Source organism: Sus scrofa, chromosome 7 (genome assembly GCF_000003025.6).
Source record: "Sus scrofa isolate TJ Tabasco breed Duroc chromosome 7, Sscrofa11.1, whole genome shotgun sequence".
NCBI classification, from domain to species: Eukaryota; Metazoa; Chordata; class Mammalia; order Artiodactyla; family Suidae; genus Sus; species Sus scrofa.
Window position 1 is genome coordinate 92,886,435 of NC_010449.5, and position 23,438 is coordinate 92,909,872.

At 44.6% G+C, this 23,438-nt stretch overlaps 1 protein-coding gene across 3 annotated transcripts in view; it reads left to right on the forward strand.

The window, feature by feature from the left end:
- Positions 1-22,610, forward strand: part of EXD2 (exonuclease 3'-5' domain containing 2) — a 61,087-nt gene extending 38,477 nt beyond the window's left edge. For 2 of the 3 annotated variants that reach the window (XM_005666327.3, XM_001925091.7), the window contains 7 exons: positions 818-1,074; positions 6,283-6,409; positions 12,362-12,693; positions 14,007-14,113; positions 14,364-14,499; positions 15,050-15,406; positions 19,316-22,610. In XM_005666327.3, coding sequence (XP_005666384.2) covers positions 818-1,074; positions 6,283-6,409; positions 12,362-12,693; positions 14,007-14,113; positions 14,364-14,499; positions 15,050-15,406; positions 19,316-19,532 — 1,533 coding nt within the window. In that variant the 3' untranslated portion in view covers positions 19,533-22,610. The remainder of the gene's footprint in view (positions 1-817; positions 1,075-6,282; positions 6,410-12,361; positions 12,694-14,006; positions 14,114-14,363; positions 14,500-15,049; positions 15,407-19,315) is intronic. The other variant, XM_013978297.2, reaches the window with a different exon arrangement.

The following is a 23,438-nucleotide window of genomic DNA, read 5'->3' on the forward strand; positions in this document are numbered from 1 at the left end:
ATTTGTCTCAGAGCTCCTCGGTGCCAGCCGTTATTTATGGCCTGCTCAGATTTCAGGCTCGTATTTGGGTTCTCAGTAACCTCACTTTAGGCTGCTGCTTCACAGAAGCCATTGCATTTGTTAGCAGAGGCTAACAAATCCTTTGGTTTGAGCCAAACTCCGGTCACCTGTTCCCTTTGGGAAGTTAAGATGTACTTCTTGGAGTTCCCGTCGTGGCTCAGAGGTTAACGAGTCCGACTAGGAGCCATGAGGTTGTGGGTTCGATCCCTGGCCTCTCTCAGTGGGTTAAGGATCTGGCATTGCTGTGAGCTGTGGTGTAGGTTGCAGACGTGGCTCAGATCTGGCGTTGCTGTGGCTGTGGTGTAGGACGGCAGCTACAGCTCCAATTAGACCCCTAGCCTGGGATCCTCCATGTGCCGAGGGTGCAGCCCTAGAAAAGGCAAAAAGACAAAAATAAATAAATAAATAAAGATGTACTTCTTATGGAGTCCCCATTGTGGCGCAGTGGAAATGAACCCGCCTAGTATCCACAAGGATGCGGGTTTGATCCATGCCCCTGCTCAATGGGTAAGGGAACTGGTGTTACTGTGAGCTGTGGTGTAGGTCACAGACCCACCTCAGATCCCGGAGGCTGGCAGCTGCAGCACCAATTCCCCTCCTATCCTGGGACCCTCATATACCTCGGGTGCTGCCACAAAAAACAAAAGGAAAAGAAAAGAAAAAGGTGTACCTCTTAGACATTTTTTGGCCATAGTTTCATGTCGTATTTGGTGCTGTACTGAGGTGTGGACTGTGGCCCTGTTTTCCTCTGTTGCAGGTGAATTTGGAAGGCAAAGCCAGTCCTCTATCACTCCTTCAAATGGCCTCTCCAAGTGGCTTCTGTGTCTTGGTTCGCTTGCCAAAGCTGATCTCTGGAGGAAAGACACTACCAAAAACATTATTGGACATTTTGGCAGATGGCACAATCTTAAAAGTTGGAGTAGGATGTTCAGAAGATGCCAGCAAGCTTCTGCAGGATTATGGCCTCATTGTTAAGGGGTGCCTGGACCTCCGATACCTCGCCATGAGGCACAGGTATGGTTTGTATGAACACTGGGACTCCTGTAGCTGTGGGGCAAATATTTTAGCAAGAATTGCAGATTGCTGAGAATCAATAATGAAGCCTCTAAAATTCTGTAGAAACCTAGTGGCTTCTGAGATACATATTGAATTTGTAAGGAAATATTCCAACTTCTGGGAAAACTTCAGCTACCTAGAATTGGTCTTTTTAGATGAAATATTAATAAGGTGTTGCTATAAACTACAGGCTATAAACTGATGGGTCCCCTTGGCAAATTAGAGTTGCAGATCTTTTGTTTTTGTTTTTGTTTTTTTCCCCATATGGTATTTTGGGGAAATTTTAGATTAAATCCAGAAGATTTAATATAAACGTCTGTATTTCTGGCTTCTCTTGAAAAATTAGGAGGAGTTCCCATCGTGGTTCAGTAGAAATAAATCTGACTAGTATCCATGAGGACGCAGGTTCGATCCTGGGCCTCACTCAGTGGGTTAAGGATCCAGCATTGCCATGAGCTGTGGTATAGGTCGAAGACGTGGCTCAGATCCAGCGTTGATGTGGCTCTGGTGTAGACCGGACTAGCCTGGGAACCTCTATATGCCATGGGAGCGGCCCTAAAGAGACAGGAGACCAAAAAAAAAAAAAAAGAAAAAAAATTATTTAGTATCAAATGAAATTTTATTTTAGCTTAGTAGTTTGGCTTATGTAAATAAAATTCGTACACATAAAGTAATTGATTTTTTTGCAAGCAATGCATTAAAATATTTGCTGTAAAAATTGTTTAGCTCCGTAAAAGCATTTGGACCACAACAGCAAAAAAGCCACCTTTCATTTCTCCCTCCTCCCTCTGGCACCGCCTCCCCCGAGGCACCTGCTGTTCCTCTGCTATTAGAGGCCGTATGTACCGTGGCCACGATTGCCTCTGGAGAAGACTGTGTGGGTGGGAGTCCCAGTGCTTCCTGTTACCAGCTGTGTGTGACCTTTGGCAAGTCACTGAGCCTCGCAGTTCCTCAGTTCCCTCCTCTGTGAAGTAGAAATAATAATGCTCCCACCTCGTAGGATGGATAAGGGGATTAAATGAGTTAACCTACAAAAAGAAGCTTAGGAGTAGTGTTTGGCAGACAAGGAGTGTGGTGTACCTTTCAGCTGTTACTGTCAGTCGGCAGCATCGTTGTCATTACCACCTTTACCGCTGTCCTCATCCACTGCTTTTTCCTTCCAGAGTTCTTCCTATCCAGTTACAGTTCTTTCTAAGAGTGTATCCAAATTACGAGTGCCTTTCATTATCTGGCTAAGTGCAGAATGGCCAAATGTCAAAGTAAAAATTTGGCCACAGCCAAATATTACCATGAACTTCTCTAGAAATAAGAATGAAGCAGTCATCAGGTGTTTGACATTTTTAATGCTCTTTATTAAAATGGCCAACATTCTTAGTTTATTACTGAATACTATAGTAGTAAAATTAATTTTTTTCGACATTATAGTAGGGAAAATTTGACCTTATAGTGCAAGAATTATACTCCGTACTTTTATTTATTTATTTTTTTTGTCTTTTTGCCTTTTCTAGGGCTGTTCCCATGGCATATGGAGATTCCCAGGCTAGGGGTCTAATCAGAGCTGCAGCCACCAGCCTACACCAGAGCCACAGCAACTCGGGATCCAAGCCCGTCTGCGACCTACACCACAGCTCATGGCAATGCCGGATCCTTAACCCACTGAGCAAGGCCAGGGATCGAACCCGAAACCTCATGGTTTCTAGTCGGATTTTTTAGCCACGGCACAACAGGAACTCCCTATACGCCCACTTTTAGCCATAGGTTTACTCCCGCCGTTTGCTGTAAATAGTTGTTACTTTCATTTGACTTTGGAGTGGAACACACATTTTCTTGCTAATGTCTTCTTTTCTTCATACTCTTTATATTTTTATTGTATGTTAGCAGAAGATAATATATTTAGAGATTGCTGTATATTATTTCGGACTCTTTTAGGGAAACTTTGAAGTGACAAAGGTCACATCTTTAATTCATCCTTCAAAAATGGAAAACCTTCCCAAATAGGATGTTTCAAAAGACTAATGACCTAAATGGAATTAAGTAACTAAAAACTAAGTGCTGTAATTGAACGAAGGTAGTGATTTCAAGAATCATGGCATACTCAGGCTTGAGAAACTGCACAACTGTTAAAAAGAATGAAGTAAATACATTCGTGCTTACAGTCCTGGAAAAAGGTCTCTGGTACATTTGTTTTTTGTTGCAGAACAAAAAACAAAACAAATACCAAAAAAACCCCTATATATCTGCTCCTACATCTAACCATCTGTTTGTCTGTAGAAAAGCTCTGGAAGGGCCACAGCACACTTCCTGTGTACATTATTCCTGAGACGTGGAAGGAGAGAGGGGTGGGGTGGAAGGCCTTCACTTTTCACCCATTACTCTTCCTCGTTTTATTTTTAATTTTTTTTTCTTTTTACAGCTACACCTGCAGCATATAGAAGTTCCCCCAGGCCAGCATCAAATCAGAGCTGCAGCTGTGGCCTATACGACAGCCACAGCAGCGCGGGATCTGAGCCCTGTGTCTGTGACCTACACCACAGCTTGTGGCAACGCCAGATCCGCAACCCACCGAGCAAGGCCAGGGATCGGACCCACATCCTCATGAAGACCACGCTGGATTCTTCACCTCCTGAGCCACAGCAGGAACTTCTGAAGTTTTAATAATAAGCATTCATTGCTTTAGAATTACTAACATAAAGAAAAACCTAAAAAAGATTAAAAAGTTTAAAGATTAAAAAGAAAGTGGTTTCTCTCCCCCTAATTCTTTTTTTTTTTTTTTTGGTCTTTTTGCCATTTCTTGGCCCGCTTCTGTGGCAGATGGAGGTTCCCAGGCTAGGAGTCCAATCGGAGCTGTAGCTGCCGGCCTACTCCAGAGCTCACGGCCCCTCCGGATCCTTAACCCACTGAGCAAGGCCAGGGATCGAACCCTCAACCTCATGGTTCCTAGTCGGATTCGTTAACCACTGAGCCACGATGGGAACTCCTCCCCCTAATTCTTAATTTCCAGGAACTGAACCATGACCTTCTATATTTTACCAAAGTGTGTCTGGACCTCATTTTTTTCCCACTTTGGTCAGTACTAACTTTTGGGGGTGATGAAATCCACCACGTTACTGCTTGTTTTTGTAAGGAAAGACTTTTCATCATTATAATGATTTCCTTTTCTATGGTACCTGGGGGAGTCCCACTTGTAACACTGACATGAACCTCCTCTGAACTTCCTGCTCGCAAACTTCGAGTCTCTCACTTGGTAACTAGGAAGTGAGCTGCACGTTTGTAGACTGATGTTTTCTTAATTTTATATTAGCTTTTGTTTGGACTCTCCATTCCTTGGGTAGATGAATTTTTTTTTCACCACCCCATAGCTATTTTCATCAGAAAGTGGTGGAAGAGCTGAAGATTGTTTGGTTTTTTTTTTTGTTTTTTTTTTTGTCTTTTTGCTATTTCTTGGGCCGCTCCTGTGGCTTATGGAGGTTCCCAGGCTAGGGGTCCAATCGGAGCTGTAGCCACCGGCCTACACCAGAGCCACAGCAACTCGGGATCCGAGCCTCGTCTGCGACCTACACCACAGCTCACGGCAACGCCGGATCGTTAACCCACTGAGCAAGGGCAGGGACCGAACCCGCAACCTTATGGTTCCTAGTCGGATTCGTTAACCACTGCGCCATGACGGGAACTCCGATTGTTTGGTTTTATTGCACCTTCACCCCCTCAGTGAAAATAGCCTTATCGTATTTTTCAGATTTGAAGAATGATGCACAAACACTAGCCAGTTCACATATAAAAAAATGTACAGATTTATGATCACCTCAAACACCACAACCAGAGATAACATCACTAACATTCAATTAATATCTTCCTAGTTATCTCTCTGTGCTTCTTCTCTCCCACAAGCCTAGAATCACATACACACATTTATTATGTGATACATACATTTTATTTTATTTTATTTTCATTTTTTTATTACTCAAATGAATTTATCACATCTGTAGTTGTATAATGATCATAACAATCTGATTTCATAGAATTTCCATCCCACAGCCCAAGCACATCCCCCCACCCCCCCATACATTTTAATATAAAGGGTTCATAACATGTTTTCTGGTATAATCTCTTTTTACTTAACTAATATGTCGTGGATATCTTTTTTTTTTTCTTTCTTTTTTTTTCAGGGCTGCACCGATGGCATATGGAAGTTCCTAGACTAGGGGTTGAATCGGAGCTATGACTGCCCACCTGCACCTACACCACAGCAACTCAGGGTCCAAGCCGCATCTGCAACCTACGCCACAGCTCATGGCAACACTGGATCCTTAACCACTGAGTGAGGCTAGGGATTGAACCCTCATTCTCATGGATACTAGTTGGATTTGTTTCCACTGCACCACAGCGGGAACTCCCTGTCATGGGTACCTTTTCACATCAATGTAAATGCACATCTTTTTTTTTTGGTCTTTTTAGGGCCGAACTTACGGCAGATGGAGGTTTCTAGACTAGGGGTCAAATTGGAGCTGTGTTGCTGGCCTATACCACAGCAAGGTGAGATCCGAGCCACGTCTGTGTCCTACACCACAGCTCATGGCAATGCCAGAACCTTAACCCACTAATCGAGGCCAGGGATTGACTCCACATCCTCATGGATGCTAGTCAGATTCATTCCTGCTGAGCCATGACTGGAGCTCCCACATCTTTATTTTTAATAGCTGTATGGGATTTAATTACACAGATATTAAAGTCTTCTATTGAGGCTGTTCATGTTATTTCCAGTTCTTTGCTACTATAAATAGTGCTGTAATGAAGATTGTTTTATGTACATTTATCTTAGGATAAATTCCTAGAAGGGAAATTATTGAATCACAGAATTTTCCTATTCAAAGTTTTGATAGCTATTTATTGTTAAACTGTTTTTCACAAAGGTTGTATAGATGTTCAGTTCATGAATTTTAGGTTAGACTGCCTTATTCTTCCTGCTCCACAACACTAGATATAGTTATTTTAAAAAATCTTTATATTCTGATAGATTTAAAAATTGTGCATACTTTTTTTATCTGATTTGATGTAGTGAGACTGAGTATCTGTCATTTGTTTGTTGGCCATTTTTATGCCTTTTTTGATTTGCCTGTTCTTGTCATTTGCCCATTTTTGATACATAATTTTATTTATTTCTTGTAGAAACAATTTGCTCTCTAATGGGCTTAGCCTGAAGTCACTTGCTGAGACTGTTTTGAACTTTCCCCTTGACAAGTCCCTTCTACTTCGTTGTAGCAACTGGGATGCTGAGAATCTTACTGAGGACCAGGTACTTGTTATCAGAGTAGTTGAAGAGTGGAGAGTCATTGCTTGTGAAGTACGACTATTTAAAAAATCCTAGTCCTCCAGGATGATATGTGTTGGGTGGAAATGCCTTAAAATAGACTCATTGGTGATACCCAAGATAACTGGCCTGTGTAATATGGTCTATGTAGATGCCACTTAAAAAATACAAGAGTAAGAGTCCCTATTCTCTTTTTTTTTATTTGTATTTTTGCATTTCTTGGGCCGTTTCCAAGGCATATGGAGGTTCCCAGGCTAGGGGTCCAATCGGAGCTATAGCCACTACCCTACGCCAGAGCCACAGCAACATGGGATCCGAGCTGGGTCTGTGACCTGCACCACAGCTCTCGGCAACGCCGGATCCTTGACCCACTGAGCAAGGCCAGGGATTGAACCCGAAACCTCATGGTTCCTAGTCAGATTCGTTAACCACTGAGCCACGACAGGAACTCCTTGATGGAGTATATTTATAATAACTTCCTGAGAAAGGGAGCATAGAGTTAATTTATGACACCCTGAATGTCTGAAAAGATACTGGTTTTCTTCTCTCTTCATTGATAGTTTGGTTGAGGATAGCATTTTAGGGTGGAAATCATTTTCCTTCAGAACTTGGAAGACAGTGCTCCTTTTAGGCTTCCAGTGTTGATGTTGAGAACGTGACCTGTTTTTATTTCTGAAAAACCTTCTCTTTATTACTGGTTTTAAAAATTCATAGTGATATGCATTTATGGGGGACATTTTTCGTTATAGTTTAGAATTCAGTGACCCCTTTAGTCTGGAAACTCATGTCTTTCAGCTCAGGGACATGAGCTTATTCTCATAATATTTCATGAAAAATTTCCCTTTCTTTTGTTTCTAGAATTCATATTATTTGGATATTGGATACCCTGAAATAATCCTCTTATTTTCTTTTTTTTCTTTTCTTTTTTATTGTCTTTTTGCCATTTCTAGGGCCTCTCCCTTGGCATATGGAGGTTCCCAGGCTAGGGGTCTAATCGGAGCTGTAGCCGCTGGCCTACGCCAGAGCCACAGCAACGCGGGATCCGAGCCGCGTCTGCAACCTACACCACAGCTCACAACGCTGGATCCTTAACCCACTGAGCAAGGCCAGGGATTGAACCCACAACCTTATGGATACTAATCAGATTCGTTAGTCACTAAGCCACGATGGGAACTCCATCCACTTATTTTCTTTTTTTTTTTTTTTTTTTTTGTCTTTTTGCCATTTCTTGGGCCGCTCCCGCAGCATATGGAGGTTCCCAGGCTAGGGGTCAAATCGGAGCTGTAGCCACCAGCCTACGCCAGAGCCACAGCAACGCAGGATCCGAGCCGCGTCTGCAACCTACACCACAGCTCACGGTAACGCTGGTTCGTTAACCCACTGAGCAAGGGCAGGGATCGAACCTGCAACCTCATGGTTCTTAGTCAGATTCGTTAACCACTGCGCCACGATGGGAACTCCTATTTTCTTAGAAAAATGTTTCTCTTCGTTTTTTTCCATCTCTATATTTTTTTGTTTTACCATCTGGCAAATTTCCTCACGTTTATTTTTCAATATTTCAATCAAATTTTTAATTATTCCTCTCATATTAGGTTCTAAGAGCTCCTTAGTCTTTTCTAAGTATTCCCTTTTAAAATAACTTTGTATTTTTGGTTAATGGATGTATCTTCTGTTACCATAGAGTCTTAAAGAGTTCTGAAGTTTTCTTCTTCCTGCATTGCCTCTTTTTCCTCTGAGTTACTTATTGTAAATGTTTGATTTGGTCATTGTCTTTTTTGTTTCTTTGCTTGTTTGGCTTTGAACTTAATGAATTTTATTACATTGATAGTTGTTCAACCATCATCACAACCCAGTTTTACAGCATTTCCATCCCAAATCCCCAGCCCATCCCTCCCCCTCCCACCCTGTCTCCTTTGGAAACCAGAAGTTTTTCAGAGTCTGTGTTGGTGGTTGTCTTTCACATCAAAGATTTTTCTCAGATGTTTAGATCCTTGGCTATCCCTTTATATTCATGAAGGAGACATTAAAACACCAAATGGAAAGTTCCCCTTGTGGCTCAGCGGTAGCGAACCCAACTGGTATCCATCAGGATGAGAGTTTGATCCCTGGCCTTGCTCAGTGGGTTAAGAATCCAATGTTGCCATGAGCTGTGATGTAGGTCGCAGACGTGGCTTGGATCCAGCATTGATGTGATGGTGGCATAGGCCGGCAGCATGGTTCTCATTTGACCCCTAGCCAGGGAACTTCCATATGCCACCCTAAAAAGCAAAAAAACAAACAAACACCAAATGAATCTATAAGCTGATGAATGAATAAGTAAAATATGGTATAACCATACAGTGGAATATTACTCAGCAATAAAAGGATTCGTGCTGCAATCAATCTTGCAAACATTAAGTTAAAAGAAGCCAGTCACAAGAGATCACTTATTGTAGGATTCCATTTATATGAGACATTCAAAACAGGCAGATCTGTAGAGACAGAAAGTAATTTAATGGTTGCCTGGGCTGGGAGGAGTAGGGGACGACTTCTGAAGGATATGAGGTTTCTTACCGGTTTGATGAAAATTTCTAAACTTGATTGTGGTGATGTTTGCACAATTCTGTAATTATACTAAAAATCTTGAATCGTGCACTGTCTGGAAAAGTCATCTTTGAGACAGTTGAAGACATTCGAATACACCTATGTATTGTATTCTGCCCACGTTAAATTTCTTGGGTGTGGTAATGCTGTCATCATTATGTAGAAGAGTGCCCTTGTTCATAGAAGATGCCTACTAAAATGTTTAGAGCCAAAGTATCATAAAAGCTGCAACTTATTTTGAAATGTGTTGAGCCAAAAAAGAAGTATTGCTCTGATTAGATCCCTAGCCTGGGAACCTCCATATGCCACAGAAGTGCCCCTAGAGATGGCAAAAAGACAAAAAAAAAAAAAAAAAAAGAGAGAAGAAGTATTGTGTTGTATGTCTTATAAAGAGATTAAAAGTGTGGACAGTTGTAAATGTCCATTGTCATTCTTTTAATTTTTCTGTAGGTTTGAAAACTTTCAAAATAAAACATAGTGAAGAAAAAGTTAATTGCTACCAAATTTGTGATCTGTTTTATTGTGAGAATTCAGAATTTCCAAAGACTCTTACTCATTCCTCATTTTTAAAAATGTTATTTTTTGGAGTTCCCATTGTGGCTCAGCGGGTTAAGGACCTGACCTCTCTGTGAGACCGTGAGTTCGATCCCTGGCCTCACTCAGTGGGTCAAGGATCCAATGTTGCAGCAAGCTGCAGCATAGGTCACAGATGCAGCTTAGATCTGGTGTTGCTGTGGCTGTGGCAACACCAGATCCTTAACCCCTGTACCACAGTGGGAACTCTTATTTCTTTGCGGGTTTTTTTTTTCTAGTTCCCTGGTATCCAGTGATGCTGAGCATCTTTTATGTGCTTATTAGCTGTTTATATATATGTTCTTTGGAAAAATGTGTATTCATATCCTTTGCTCACATTTTAATTGGGTTGTTTGTCTTTATTATTATTGTTATTTTGTCTTTTTTAGGGCTTCACCCACAGCATATGGAAGTTCCCAGGCTAGGGGTCAAATTGGAGCTGTAGCTGCCGGCCTACATCACAGCCACAGCAACACCGGATCCGAGCCATGTGTGCAACCTACATCCTACGTCCAGATCCTTAACCCACTGAGCAAGGCCAGGGATCAAACCCACTTCCTCATGGATACTAGTGGGGCTGGTTACCACTGAGCCACATTGGGAATTCCTGTTATTTGTTTTTAAATTGTTGAATTTTGGAGTTCTCGTTGTGGCTCAGTGGTTAACGAATCCAACTAGGAACCATGAGGTTGCGGGTTTGGTCCCTGGCCTTGCTCAATGGGTTAAGGATCTGGCGTTGCCGTGAGCTGTGGTGTAGGTTGCAGACACAGCTCTGATCCCGCATTGCTGTGGCTGTGGTGTAGGCCGGTAGCTACAGCTCCGATTCGGCCCCTAGCCTGGGAACCTCCATATGCTGCGGGAGCAGCCCAAAATGGCAAAAAGACAAAAAAAAAATTTTTTTTGAATTTTAAGATCTATCTATCTATATATATATTCTTTATATATTCTGGATACTAGTCCCTTATCAGATATAAAATTTATAGATATTATTTCCCCTTCTGCAAATTGTCTTTTCACTTACTTGATAGGGTCATTTGAAGCATAGAAGTTTTTAATTTCAATGAAATACTGTTATCAATTTTTTTTTTATTGCTCATGCTTTTGGTGTCATATATAAGAAATCATTGATTGAGTTCCCATGTGGCTTAGCTGAAATTAATCTGACTAGCATCCATGAGTATGTGGGGTTGACCCCTGACCTTGATCACTGGGTTAAGGATCTGGCATTGCTGTGAGCTGTGGTGTAAGTCGAAGACACAGCTTGGACCCCGCATTGCTGTGTCTGGGTGTGGGCTGGCACCTGTAGCTCCAATTCAGCCCCTAGCCTGGGAACCTCCATATGCCTTGAGTGGGGCCCTAAAAAAAAGTAAAAATAAATAAACAGAAAGAAGTCATTGACTAACCTAAGGTCATGAACATTTACTCCTATGTTTTCTTCTAAGAGTCTTTTTTTTTTTTCCTTCTAAGAGTCTTAAGTTTTAGCTCTTACATTTTGAGTTCCTGAGTTAATTTTTGTGTGTGGTGTAAGGTCGGGGTCCAACTTTATTCTTTTGTATATGGACATCTAATTGTTCCAGCACCATTTGTTCCAGCCTTCATTTTCTTTTCATTTGAAAACAATTTGTTAAAAATAAAAAGCATTCTGAACTCTTCGCATTCAAGCACCCTCTTTTCCTGTGGGAGACAACTTACTGATAGAGATGTAAATTGTGGGGTCTAGGTGGAAAAATTTTTTCTATTATTCTAGGGTTTTTTTTCCTCTTATTATAAAAGCAAAGCAAAACAAAACACCCCACCAACCTAATAGTGTTATTTACTATCAAATTTAGGCTTGATTATATTAAAGGTGAATTAAAGAGACTTTTAAGTCCTCACACGCTTTGTTGAAAAAAGCTTTCTTTTTAGGGCTGCACCCTTGGCATATGGAGGTTCCCAGGCCAGGGGTTGACTTGGAGCTGCGGCTGCTGGCCTACACCACTGCCACAGCAATGCCAGATCCAAGCCGCACCTGTGACCTACACCACAACTCATGGCAACACCGGATCGTTAACCCACTGAGCAAGGCCAAGGATTGAAACTCAGTCTCATGGATACTAGTCAGATTCCTTTCTGCTGAGCCACGATGGGAACTCTGGGAAAAGCTATTAATTATAGTTTTGATTACTTGTATTTATGACCAGCTTGCTTGTGACCAGTTGCTTGGGAGAATGACTCACCATTATTAAACACCTAAATTCCAGAAATGGGCCCTTGTGACTTTTGACTTGAGATCGGTGTTTGAAACCATTTGTTTTCTTTGTTTTTACAAATCATATTATTATTAAGTACAGTGGTTCATTTCTGATCAGTAGTCACACAGGCCTCTTAATGAATCTGGGTTTCCATTGTTCTAGATGACAACCATTTCCAAAGTGAAATTCATGTACCAGTTGTCAGACCTGTGGTAACTGCCCTACCCTACCCTGAACTTGAGAAAAATCTGTCCAGCAAGTTTGGTCGCAGAAAGAAACTTTGCTGATTCATACAGATTAGGAATTTTGAGCCTTTAGAGTAAGCTTTTATCTTAGCTATTTTACTCTAAACTTAGGGAACATTATACTATTCAATTTATTTTTGCATAGTTTGCGCTTTTTCATAATACAAAGATTTTAAGAAGTACCTGGTGCCAGCATCTCCAATTAGAACCTGCAGGTTGTCTCTGTCTTTGTGATTGATTGACGTTGCAGTGGCTCCCTCTGGCTTGCCTTCCAGATCCCACTGATCTCTGACTTTTCTCTTCAGGTCATTTACGCTGCCAGGGACGCCCAGATTTCAGTGGCTCTCTTTCTCCGTCTTCTTGGATACCCTTTCTCTAGGAATTCAACTCCAGAAGAAAACAATGACCGCATCGGCTGGCGAAAAGTCTTGGAGAAATGCCAGGATGTGGTGGACGTGCCATTCCGAAGCAAAGGGATTAGCAGATCGGGAGAAGAGGTTCACGGGGAAGCAGCAGAAGCTCCGCAGAAGCCAAGAAACAAGAAGTCCAAGACCGATGGAGCAATGCCCGGCACCCACCAAGGGAGAGACCCCAGAAAACATAAAAGAAAGCCCCTGGGAGTGGGCTATTCTGCCAGGTACCTGACTTGTTCCTTGTCTAGTCGAATCGGAGGCCCAGCCTCTAACAAAAGGTGTGATGTCTCACCTGGGTCTGGGGAGAAGGCTCCTGTGGTAACGTAGGGTAGCAGAAGCTCTCTAGTGATTAATTTTATTTTCTCTTTCCTGCAAAGACATTTGAAGGTATCCTTGAATTTATTTGTCTGTTTTTTCCTTTTGCCCTTCTACTTTTTTATTTTGGGGCAGTTGGAGTGGAAATGAGGAGAGATTAAACTAGCTTTGTCACTGACCTTAATGTGACCTTAGACCTGTACTTCTTCGGTTATAAATGAGGATATAATTGTTACTCCTTGCTGGCTTCAGGATAGCTGTGAAAGTAACGTGAAGTGTCCCATATTTTGCAGGAGAAACACATCATCTGATTTCTTTTCTTTTTTTTTTTTTTGTCTTTTCGCCTTTTCTTGAGCCGCTCCCGTGGCACATGGAGGTTCCCAGGCTAGGGGTCTAATCGGAGCTGTAGCCACCGGCCTACACCAGAGCCACAGCAACACAGGGTCCGAGCCGCGTCTGCGACCCACACCACAGCTCATGGCAATGCCGGATCCTTAACCCGCTGAGCAAGGCCAGGGATCGAACCTGCAATCTCATGGTTCCTAGTCATATTCGTTAACCACTGCGCCATGACGGGAACTCCACACATCATCTGATTTCTTGTTCACTTAGTATTTGACTGTTTAGAATAGCATCCAGCTCTAAGCCGATATTATTCTCTAGCCAGTGAGGATTTTCCTGTGCAGCTGATGCCTCTATTGCAGAAAGATGACTAATAAGTACTTTGGAGGGGAAGTTTGGTCCCTGAAGGAAAGTGCCTTTGGGAATTGGATGATTAAATTGAGGCAACTCTTACATATGAGCCAGAAATAAATCCATGCAGCACTCATTACTTTAGTGTGAAGTTCTTTAGTTTTAATTTACTTTGTTTAAACCCATGATTATAGGGAGGTTTTCTTGGTGCTCCGTTCCTGTTCCTTGGTGCTCTGCCTTCATCGTAGAACTGTGTAAACACTACCCATCTCACTCCCTAATGTCCCAATCTCTACATGTAAAAACGAATACTAAGAACCCGTTCCTTTTAATTCTCTTTCCTAGCCCAGTGCAGACAGAGGAATAAACATGGTTTCTTGCCCTGTGGACCGCCCCCGCCGAAATGTAATGTTTTAGTGTGGAAGATAGCTTGGGTCGCTCAGAAGAGAACACGGGAGGGCAGCTGATAGCTTGCTAGTTATCCCTTGTAAGTTTCCAGTTTTAAGATTGATCTCTCCCTTCCCCACAGAAAGTCACCCCTCTATGATAACTGCTTTCTCCACGCTCCTGATGGACAGCCCCTCTGCACTTGTGATCGAAGAAAAGCTCAGTGGTACCTGGACAAAGGCATTGGAGGTTTGAGAGTCAACTGTCATATCTAATCTCTAATTAGGTGCATGGGGGCACTGGCTGGAGTGGGCGTGAGATTAGGGAGAGGGATGGAGAGAAGGAGGCCGAGAGACCGAGGGACGCGTGGGAGGGACTGTTCAAAACCCAGAATTAGGGCCCTCTGCCAGGACACTGCAGGAAAGAGTTGAGTGGCTGCTTCTTCTCTGGGGAGAGAGGTGGCCAGTCATATGCTAAACACTGCTTCTTCCCTTTTAAGAGCTGGTGAGCGAAGACCCTTTTGTGGTCAAGCTACAGTTTGAACCTGCGGGGAGACCCGAGTCCCCGGGAGACTACTACTTGATGGTTAAAGAGAACCTGTGCGTGGTGTGTGGCAAGAAGGACTCGTACATTCGGTGAGTGGGGGGCAGGGCCCCCCTGTCGCCTGCCTTTGGTGGAAATTGCCCTTCAAGCCACGTGCGTAGCCCTCGGCAGGCTTGGTTGAGTTTTTGGCTGAGAAACTGGTCCCCAGGTTGCGTCCCAGGGTCCCCAAGAGCTTTGACACCACCTGGCCTTGCTGTAGTGGCTCCTGCCCCTCCTGAGCCAGTTCTTAGTTTCTGGAATGAAACACTCTTCTCGGTAACAGCTTACCCCTTTTGCTCATGAAGGAAAGGAGAACAGCTTCTCGAAGGTCATTATTAGCCTCCCTACCTGGCCCCCCAGGGAAGTCCACCAGCCGGTGGTCTGCACTCACTTCAAGGCGAGGGGACCCTCAGGCCCATAGGTGGGTGGGCTGAGAGCAGGATGGGTAGTATGGCCTCTCTGTCATCGCTGTTGGGTTGTGGGGCCCAGGGTTCCTCGGTCGCATTGAGGCCCCAGATCAGGATCCCAGAGGCGGCCTGCCAGCCCCACGTCCATCCTCTGCCCTGTGCTAACGGGCGCCGCCTCCCGTGTGTGCCCGTTTAGGAAGAACGTGATCCCGCATGAGTACCGGAAGCACTTCCCCATCGAGATGAAGGACCACAACTCCCACGACGTGCTGCTGCTCTGCACCTCCTGCCATGCCATCTCCAACTACCATGACAACCACCTGAAGCAGCAGCTGGCCAGGGAGTTCCAGGCCCCCATTGGCTCCGAGGAGGGCTTGCGTCTGCTGGAGGATCCCGAGCGGCGGCAGGTGCGCTCTGGGGCCAGGGCGCTGCTCACCGCCGAGAGCCTGCCTGCCCACCGCAAGGAGGAGCTGCTGCAGGCCCTCAGAGAGTTTTATCACACACACTCGGTCACGGAGCAGATGCTTCAGGAGGCTGCCAGCCTGGAGACCAGGTACGGCCTCCACTTCTACAGAGGGGTTCGAGGACCAGCACGGCGACTTAGCCCCAACCACTCAGTGAGGACACTTGCTGGCGGGGGGCATTGGTCGTCTGGTGCCAAGGCACTGTCTCGGGTGAATCCCATTCGGTCTCTGTGGCTTAAGATACCTTGTGGGTGGGATAGAACATTCTCTTTGCTAATGCACCTTCCACGGGAGACGTGCCCTCTGTCCTTGACCCTTTCAGGTCATGTACTTGTGTCCAGCCATTTTCATGATTAGCAGGAGAGTTCAGATGCAGTGGCGTTGTGCTGTATACATTTTTTTTTTTTTTTTTTTGTATTTTTGCCATTTCTATGGCCGCTCCCGCGGCATATGGAGGTTCCCAGGCTAGGGGTCGAATCGGAGCTGTAGCCACTGGCCTACACCACAGCCACGGCAGCGCGGGATCCGAGCTGTATCTCCAACCTACACCACAACGCTGGATTCTTAACCCACTGAGCAAGGCCAGGGATTGAAACCCGCAACCTCATGGTTCCTAGTCGGATTCGTTAACCACTGTGCCACGATGGACACTCCTGTGCCTTATATATTCTATGCAGAAGGAAATCCTTAGGTCAGCACATAAGATGTAAATAAGAGTCAAAAATGCCCTCCAGTCTCTGGAGTTGCCTTGGAAGTACCACGCATGTGCTTTTGCAGCTCTTCCCTCCTCCAGGTCTGTAGGAATTGAGACAAATGGAGTCATTTTTCCTGTCTCACCTGCACTTGGGGGTAATGGCCTACTGAATGAAATGTTGGCTGGAATTGCAGTTGCTATTTAATGTGCTTTTTACCTTTTTTCCTTCCCTGCTTTCTTACTCCTTCCCAGTGAGTACATGGTTGAGTTCATATCATTTGATTCAGTGTTCCTCAATGAGATTTTATGGTCCTGAGGAATGAATGGGTACATGGCCCAGATGGTAAAAACTCTGGGCTACCTGCTATGGTTTTGCTTCCCAACTTGCCACTTCTTTCAGTGGAACTAGGGGTTGAAATAATTGAACTAAGTTTGTGAGTCCTGATAGTGATACTGGTTGCCTATAGTGTTTTTTTATCAAAAAAAAAAAAAAAAATTACAAAAAAACCAGAGTTCCCTCATGGCTCAGTGGGTTAAAGATCGGGTATGGTCACTGCTGTGACTCAGGTTTGATCCCTGGCCCAGAAACTGCATGCTGCAAGTGTGGCTAAAACAAACAAACAAACAAACAACAGGGAGTTCCTATCGTGGCTTAGCAGTTAACAAACCCGACCAGCATCCATGAGGTTGCAGGTTGGATCCCTGGCCTCACCCAGCAGGTTAAGGATCCAGCGTTGCTTGAGCTATGGTGTAGGATGCAGATGCAGCTTGGATCTGACGTGGCTGTGGCTGTGGCATAGGTGGGTGGCTACAGCTCCCATTGGATCCCTAGCCTGGGACCTCCATATGCCACGGGTGCGGCCCTAAAAAGACAAAAATAAATAAATAAATAAAACAAATACACAAACAAAACCCCTCACAAATTTAATTATAGCAGCAAATATTTATTGAACAAATTTTTATAGATATCCTAATCTAACCAAGTTAATAAACATTATATAAATTGCCTTAATTATTTCTTATAGCAATCCTGTGAGATAGTATTTAGATTTCTTACTAGTAACTGCTAACATTATATCCTTTATTTTTATGTATGTATGTATGTATGTATGTGTGTGTGTGTGTATTTTTCCTTTTTCGGCCATACCTGTGGCATATGAAAGTTCCCAGGCCAGGGATTGAATCTGAGCCACAACTGCGGCCTACACCTGCCACAGCTGCAGCAACGCCTGATCCTTAACCCTTCGCCCCTGGCCGGGTGGGATCATTCACCCACTGTACCACAGCAGAAATGCCTATCCTGTATTTTTAAAATCTTTCAAAGTTTAAAACAATTACTATTGAATTTTATCCTTATAACTATTTTCCAAGTTTTATATTAGGTACCCTGAGGTTAAAGTTAAGTAACTTGCTAAGGTCCTATTAGAAATTAATGAGACGGACTCCTTTAAGCAGTTCCCAAATGTATTTCTTAAAACAGTTCAACTTTGGGAATTCCCGTCGTGGCTCAGTGGTTAATGAATCCGACTAGGAATCATGAGGTTTCGGGTTCAATCCCTGGCCTTGCTCAGTGGGTTGATGACCCGGCGTTGCCGTGAGCTGTGTTGTAGGTTGCAGACACAGCCTGGATCCCGCGTTGCTGTGGCCGTGGTGTAGGCCGGCAGCTATATCTCCGATTAGACCCCTAGCCTGGGAACCTCCATATGCTGAGGGTGCGGCCTTAAAAAGACACACACACACACACACACACACACACACACACACACACACACACACAAAACAAAAACCCAACACAGCTCAACTTTCCCTTTCAGTGACAGACCTTTCTAACAAATTCATCGTCCTGATTTGGATGGAAAGGTGCTGGGTGTGGATGTTTGGGACTGAGAAGAACAGCTATTTGGGGAAAGTTAGGCAAGTTAGTAGGATCTGGGCTAAATAAGAAAATGCCTAAAAGGCCAAAAAAAAAAAAAAAAAAAAAATTTCCGTCATGGCGCAGCGGAAAACAAATCCAACTAGGAACCATGAGGTTTCAGGTTCGATCCCTGGCCTTGCTCAGTGGGTTAAGGATTCAGTGTTGCTGTGAGCTGTGGTGTAGGTCACATGCGGCTCGGCTCTGGCATTGCCGTGACTGTGGCTGTGGTGTAGGCCAGTGGCTGTAGCTCCGTTTAGACCCCTAGCCTGGGAACCTCCATATGCCGCAGGTGTAGCCCTAAAAAGCAAAAAAAAAAAAAAAAAAAAAAAAAAAAAAGAAAGAAAGAAAGAAAATGCCCACCAATGCCCAGAGGCAACACGGCTAGACCGGGAGCGGTCTTGGGGTGGAGAATTTAGACGGGGGGTGGTGGATACAGGGAGAGGAACTGAGTCCACAGGAGGTAATCTTTACTTACAGGAGCTCATGACTGTTTCCATGGTATCTTAGTTAGAAAGGAGGCAGGGATTCATCTTCTCATTAAACAGCACTAGCTGTGCAGCCAGGCAACCAGGGTAGCATTTCATTGTGACCAAAACATGTCTCGTGGATATTGTTTGGCATTCTTTTTACGAGAAGCTACCAACGAAATATACCATCTTCATATTGCATTCAGGCATTACACCGTGCTGAACACCTGAAACACGTGGGCTGATCGAACAGCTCATGTAAATACTGAGAATGGTTCAGAATGAGTAACTTAAAAGGAGGCTGAGCCGGTAACTGAGTAACCCCACAGTAAAGATCAGCAATCCTCATCCTTCAGACAGTGGCGCCCTCTAGTGGGGCTGGGCATTATGCAGTGGCCTTCCCACACATACAGCTCAGGATCCCCAGCTGCCTTTTGTTGGACTGTGTGCGGTACGCCCAAGCTCTCATTAAAAGGGCAGATACGGGAAAGAGGATGTTTTAAAAAGCATCACAGGAGTTCCCGTCGTGGCGCAGTGGTTAACGAATCCGACTAGGAATCATGAGGTTGCGGGTTCGGTCCCTGCCCTTGCTCAGTGGGTTAACGATCCGGCGTTGCCGTGAGCTGTGGTGTAGGTTGCAGACACGGCTTGGATCCAGCGTTGCTGTGGCTCTGGCGTAGGCCAGTGGCTACAGCTCTGATTCGACCCCTAGCCTGGGAACCTCCATATGCCGCGGGAGCGGCCCAAAGAAATAGCAAAAAGACAAAAAAAAAAAAAAAGCATCACAGTATCTAGCCCTTTGGGAGTCCAGCACCCTCTCCGTATACCTCTGGGGAAGCCCGCTGGCCCACAGCACTGGGAGCCACTGTGGGACTGTCCTGTGCTTGTTTCCCTCAGCCCCTCGTACTTTGTGTCTTGGCAGGATTTCCAATGAAAACTACGTTCCTCACGGGCTGAAGGTGGTGCAGTGCCACAGCCAGGGCGGGCTGCGCTCCCTCATGCAGCTGGAGAGCCGCTGGCGGCAGCACTTCCTGGACTCCATGCAGCCCAGGCACCTGCCGCAGCAGTGGTCGGTGGACCACAACCATCAGAAGCTGCTCCGCAAATACGGGGAAGACCTTCCCATCAAGCTGTCGTGATCGCTTCTTCCCTCCCAGGTTAGGACGGCTGGGCAACTGGAGCCAAGGGTGAAAAGTCACCTCTTCCTCTTTTAATGTCCTGGTCAAAGCCTGGTGACACAACTCACAATACTAACCGGTATTGATCCCAGGATGCTTCTGGGGGAGCTTATGGTTTTGAATTGTAGGTGGGCAGGGTGAAATCTTTTTTCCACTCTCTTACTTTCTTTTTGTGGACAAGTGGGGGGCTTGTCCTTCATTGTACTCTCCTTCTGCTTCCCCTGTGCAGATGACAGTGAAAGACTCTCCCTGGTGTGTCTTGTCAAGACTCTTAGGTTTTTAACACTTTTCTTCCCAGGCCAGCGGGTTGGTTTTATCTCCAACAGGAGCCATCACATATTTCAATGCCATCAGGCTAGGAGGGGGAAAACGTTCTTTCAGAAGTTGGGGGTGTGCAGGCGTCCGATGGACTTTCCCAGTTGAAGCCCCTAGTTAGAAATCCTTTGGCTTAATGCCCTCCCACACCTCACCTGGTTGGGATCCAGCCCGTGTAGGTTGCTGGTGTTTCTGTTATGTGCTTGAAAATGCTCCCCTGTACACATTCGGGACCAAAGCAGCTACTTCCTGCCACACGCTCCCACCCTAACGCTGGAGGGAATCCTTTTCTGGAAAGAGGCCTTCGACTTGGGTGGGGCAGAGAGAAGCACAAGCACCTTCTCCCGAAAGACCTGGGATAATTTGCTCAGCTTTCCCTTTCCTGCTCTTCGTCGTCTGCTCGTTTGCAATCCTCCTGCCCGGAACTGCAAGGCTTTTAGCCTAATCCCCTTCTGAGAGGAAGATTATCTCTTCTCAGAATCCGTACCACATCCCATCAGTGGTCTGTCTTCCATCAGATTTGCAACACTGACCTCTTTTAAGCTCTTAATTCCCCCCCAGGGTTGTTTGGTCAGGTTGCAGTGAGGGTATTTCTCCTCCTCCCCTCACGCCCCCTCATGCCCTGAGATTAAGGAATACCTTTCAATGTTCAAAACGGCGGTGTTTCGTCCTTTCACATGGGAGGCCACCACTTTGAGCATGAAATCAATTTACTAGTGTTTAGTATTTTTTTTAAACGATTTGGAAAACTTTCTTACCTTACAAGATCTTCACAAGCTTCAAAAAGACTTTTATGGCCAGAATCCAACAAGAGCTCTCTTTTCGGAATTGTGCCTGAGTTGGTGATGGTTGCTCTAACATTGATAAATAAAACTTCTAAGCACAAAGTTCACAGATGGTAAATGTAAAACTTTTTTCTTCATAATTTTATAAAATTAGCAATATCCTTGGGGAAGGGGATCTTTATCCTATTGGTCCCTGATGCGCTCGTGGTACGTGTGCACAGACGTCCCCCCGCCCCAGGTTCCTCGTCACCAGCAGCCCAGAGTACCTGCACATCCTGCATTTTGTTCCTCTGCCCCTTCATTCCCACATGTCCTCAAACAAGTATTTCTGGGGACTAAACTAGAAAAGGAGTAGTGCCGGCCACACTGGGGGTGGTATGTTCAACGCCCTGTGTGGTTATGGAGCGGGTGCCTCACGTGGAGCCCAGGGAGAACTGTGGAGATGGCTGGCTGGTAATGGTCAGAATGGCCACAAGGGGGCGCGCGTAGCTCTCCTTGTATATCCATTCTTGCAACAAGGGGCTTTTTTATACAGGGTACCTGAACAAAACTCATGACTTAAGTTTCTGATTGTGTGTATCTGATTTTCAGTCATTTTGATAGCTTTATAAGAAAAATGCCTTCCTTTGAAACGAGAGTAGGGCTCTTCCTTTCTCCTTCCCTGTGATCCTCATACTAGGGTGAGAAACACGTAAGAGGTGTTTGAGGTGCTGTGGTTGCTGTGGGAAGCACGAATGTTCTCTGGTAGAACTCCCTGCAAAGCTTAGTAACTCGAGCCAGCAGCCAAGATAGAGAAGAAATCTGGACTGTGGCATACGTGATTTCTCATCCTCTTGAGAAGAGTTACTGTATAGATTTGAATCTTTGTTTTCTTGAGCAGCTTTTCTCTAAGACTGGCAATTGCTATCTCAAATGAGTTATTTTAGGGTAAGCCTATTTTAAAATAAAATTTCTTTTTCTGATATAAAAGTAATGTGCATGCTTGTTAGAGACGAATCTAAAGAGAGAATAAAAGTCCTTCTTCCCTCCATGTAGAACAAAGCTAATCGCTGCTGGTATGTTTTATGAATTTCTTTTTGTACTTAAACTGCATCTAATGTATGTAATATTTAAACAAAGTTTGGAGTCATATATACAGCGTGGTATCCTGTTTTTTCCCATTTAACATGGTATCACACATAATTTCTTGGGTCTTTAAATATTTGAAAATAGATTTCCAGTAACTCTACCTTCCTTTTTTTAGGGCCACACCCTAGGCACAGGGAAGTTCCCAGGCTGGGGTTTGGATCAGAGCTGCAACTGCCAGCCTACGCCACGGCCCCGCAGCAACACTGGATCTGAGCCTCGTCTTCGACCTATACCATAGCTCACGGCAACGCCGGATCCTTAACCCACTGAGCGAGGCTAGGGATCAAACCCGAGAACTCACGGATTCATTAGTCGGGTTCGTTAACCGCTGAGCCACGACAGGAACTCCCTACGTTCCTTTAATTATGCATTCCCACACTGTTGAAAATTTTGGGTATTTCAGATCCTTTGTTAATATCGGTGATGTTGGGGTGAACTCTTTTTCATACATCTTTGATTCTATCTTTGATAACTTATTTGGGATAGAAGCCTAGAAATTGGATTGCAAGGAGGGGGAGTCCCATTCCCGGAGGCAGTGCAAGCCGATATCGCCTTTTAGCAGTTTCTGTGAAGAGAAGGCTTCGTGTTGACCCTTTCACATGTGTTGTGTGTTCGCTGAGCCTCCTTCTGAGTAGCAGAGGGAGAAGAGTGTCGCAGCACAGGCCCCTGTGAATGTGTTGGTCATGACCGTGGCAGCAGGCTCGGCCTCCTTCCTCCTCCTCCCTTACTGCCTCATTGCTCCCTCGCAGCAGCGCTCTTTGGAACTATTGTTTATTTTAAAATAAAAAAGTAAAAACATTGGAATTAAAAATAAAAATTTTTATTTTAAAATACAAGTTACGGACCTTTTTTTTGCCCTCCCCTGATAGACACACAATCAGTGACTTGCCATCCTGAAGTGAACAGGGCACAAGGCTCAGGGCTTCGTTGCCTCTTGAGAGTGCGCCGTAAGTTACTTTTTCTTATCCATGTCACAGACAGAGATCAGACGACAAAATGAGTTCTGTTGAAAGCAGGCCATTTTAATCCCTCATTTTAGACCCCTAGGAACCTAGCAGGCAGAAAGGGCTTTTTGTTCAGCTTCTTATTGTACTGGTTCGCTTGGGGCCCTAACATTGGACTGTAATTGAGATTCTCTGCTGCCTTGCCTCGCATTCATTCATTCATTTTATCTTTGTTTCCTTTTTGCTCTGCTTCATGATGTCCCATCCTTATGAGGGGTATCCTAGTTTCTGTGTTTGCTAGTTTGCTAATTATTTAATCTTCTAAACGGGTCCTTCTTTCTGGTCTCTTTGTCCTTTCTGTTGTTGACGTGGTCATTAAGAGACACCTCATCCCTCAGGAATACAGGGAGAATCAGCTTTTCTTGGATGAGATAAGCTATGAGGGGGTGTAAGAGTGACTATCCTTTGGTTAACTTTTTTTTTTTTTGCTTTTAGGGCTGCACGTGGGGCACATGGAAGTTGCTAGGGGTTGAATTGGAGGAGCTACAGCTGCCAGCCTACACCACAGCAACTCGGGATCCAAGCCACGTCTTTGACCTACCCTGCAGCTCACAGCAATGCCAGATCCTTAACCCACTGAGCAAAGCCAGGGATTGAACCCACATCCTCATGGATCCTAGTCGGGCTCGTCACCA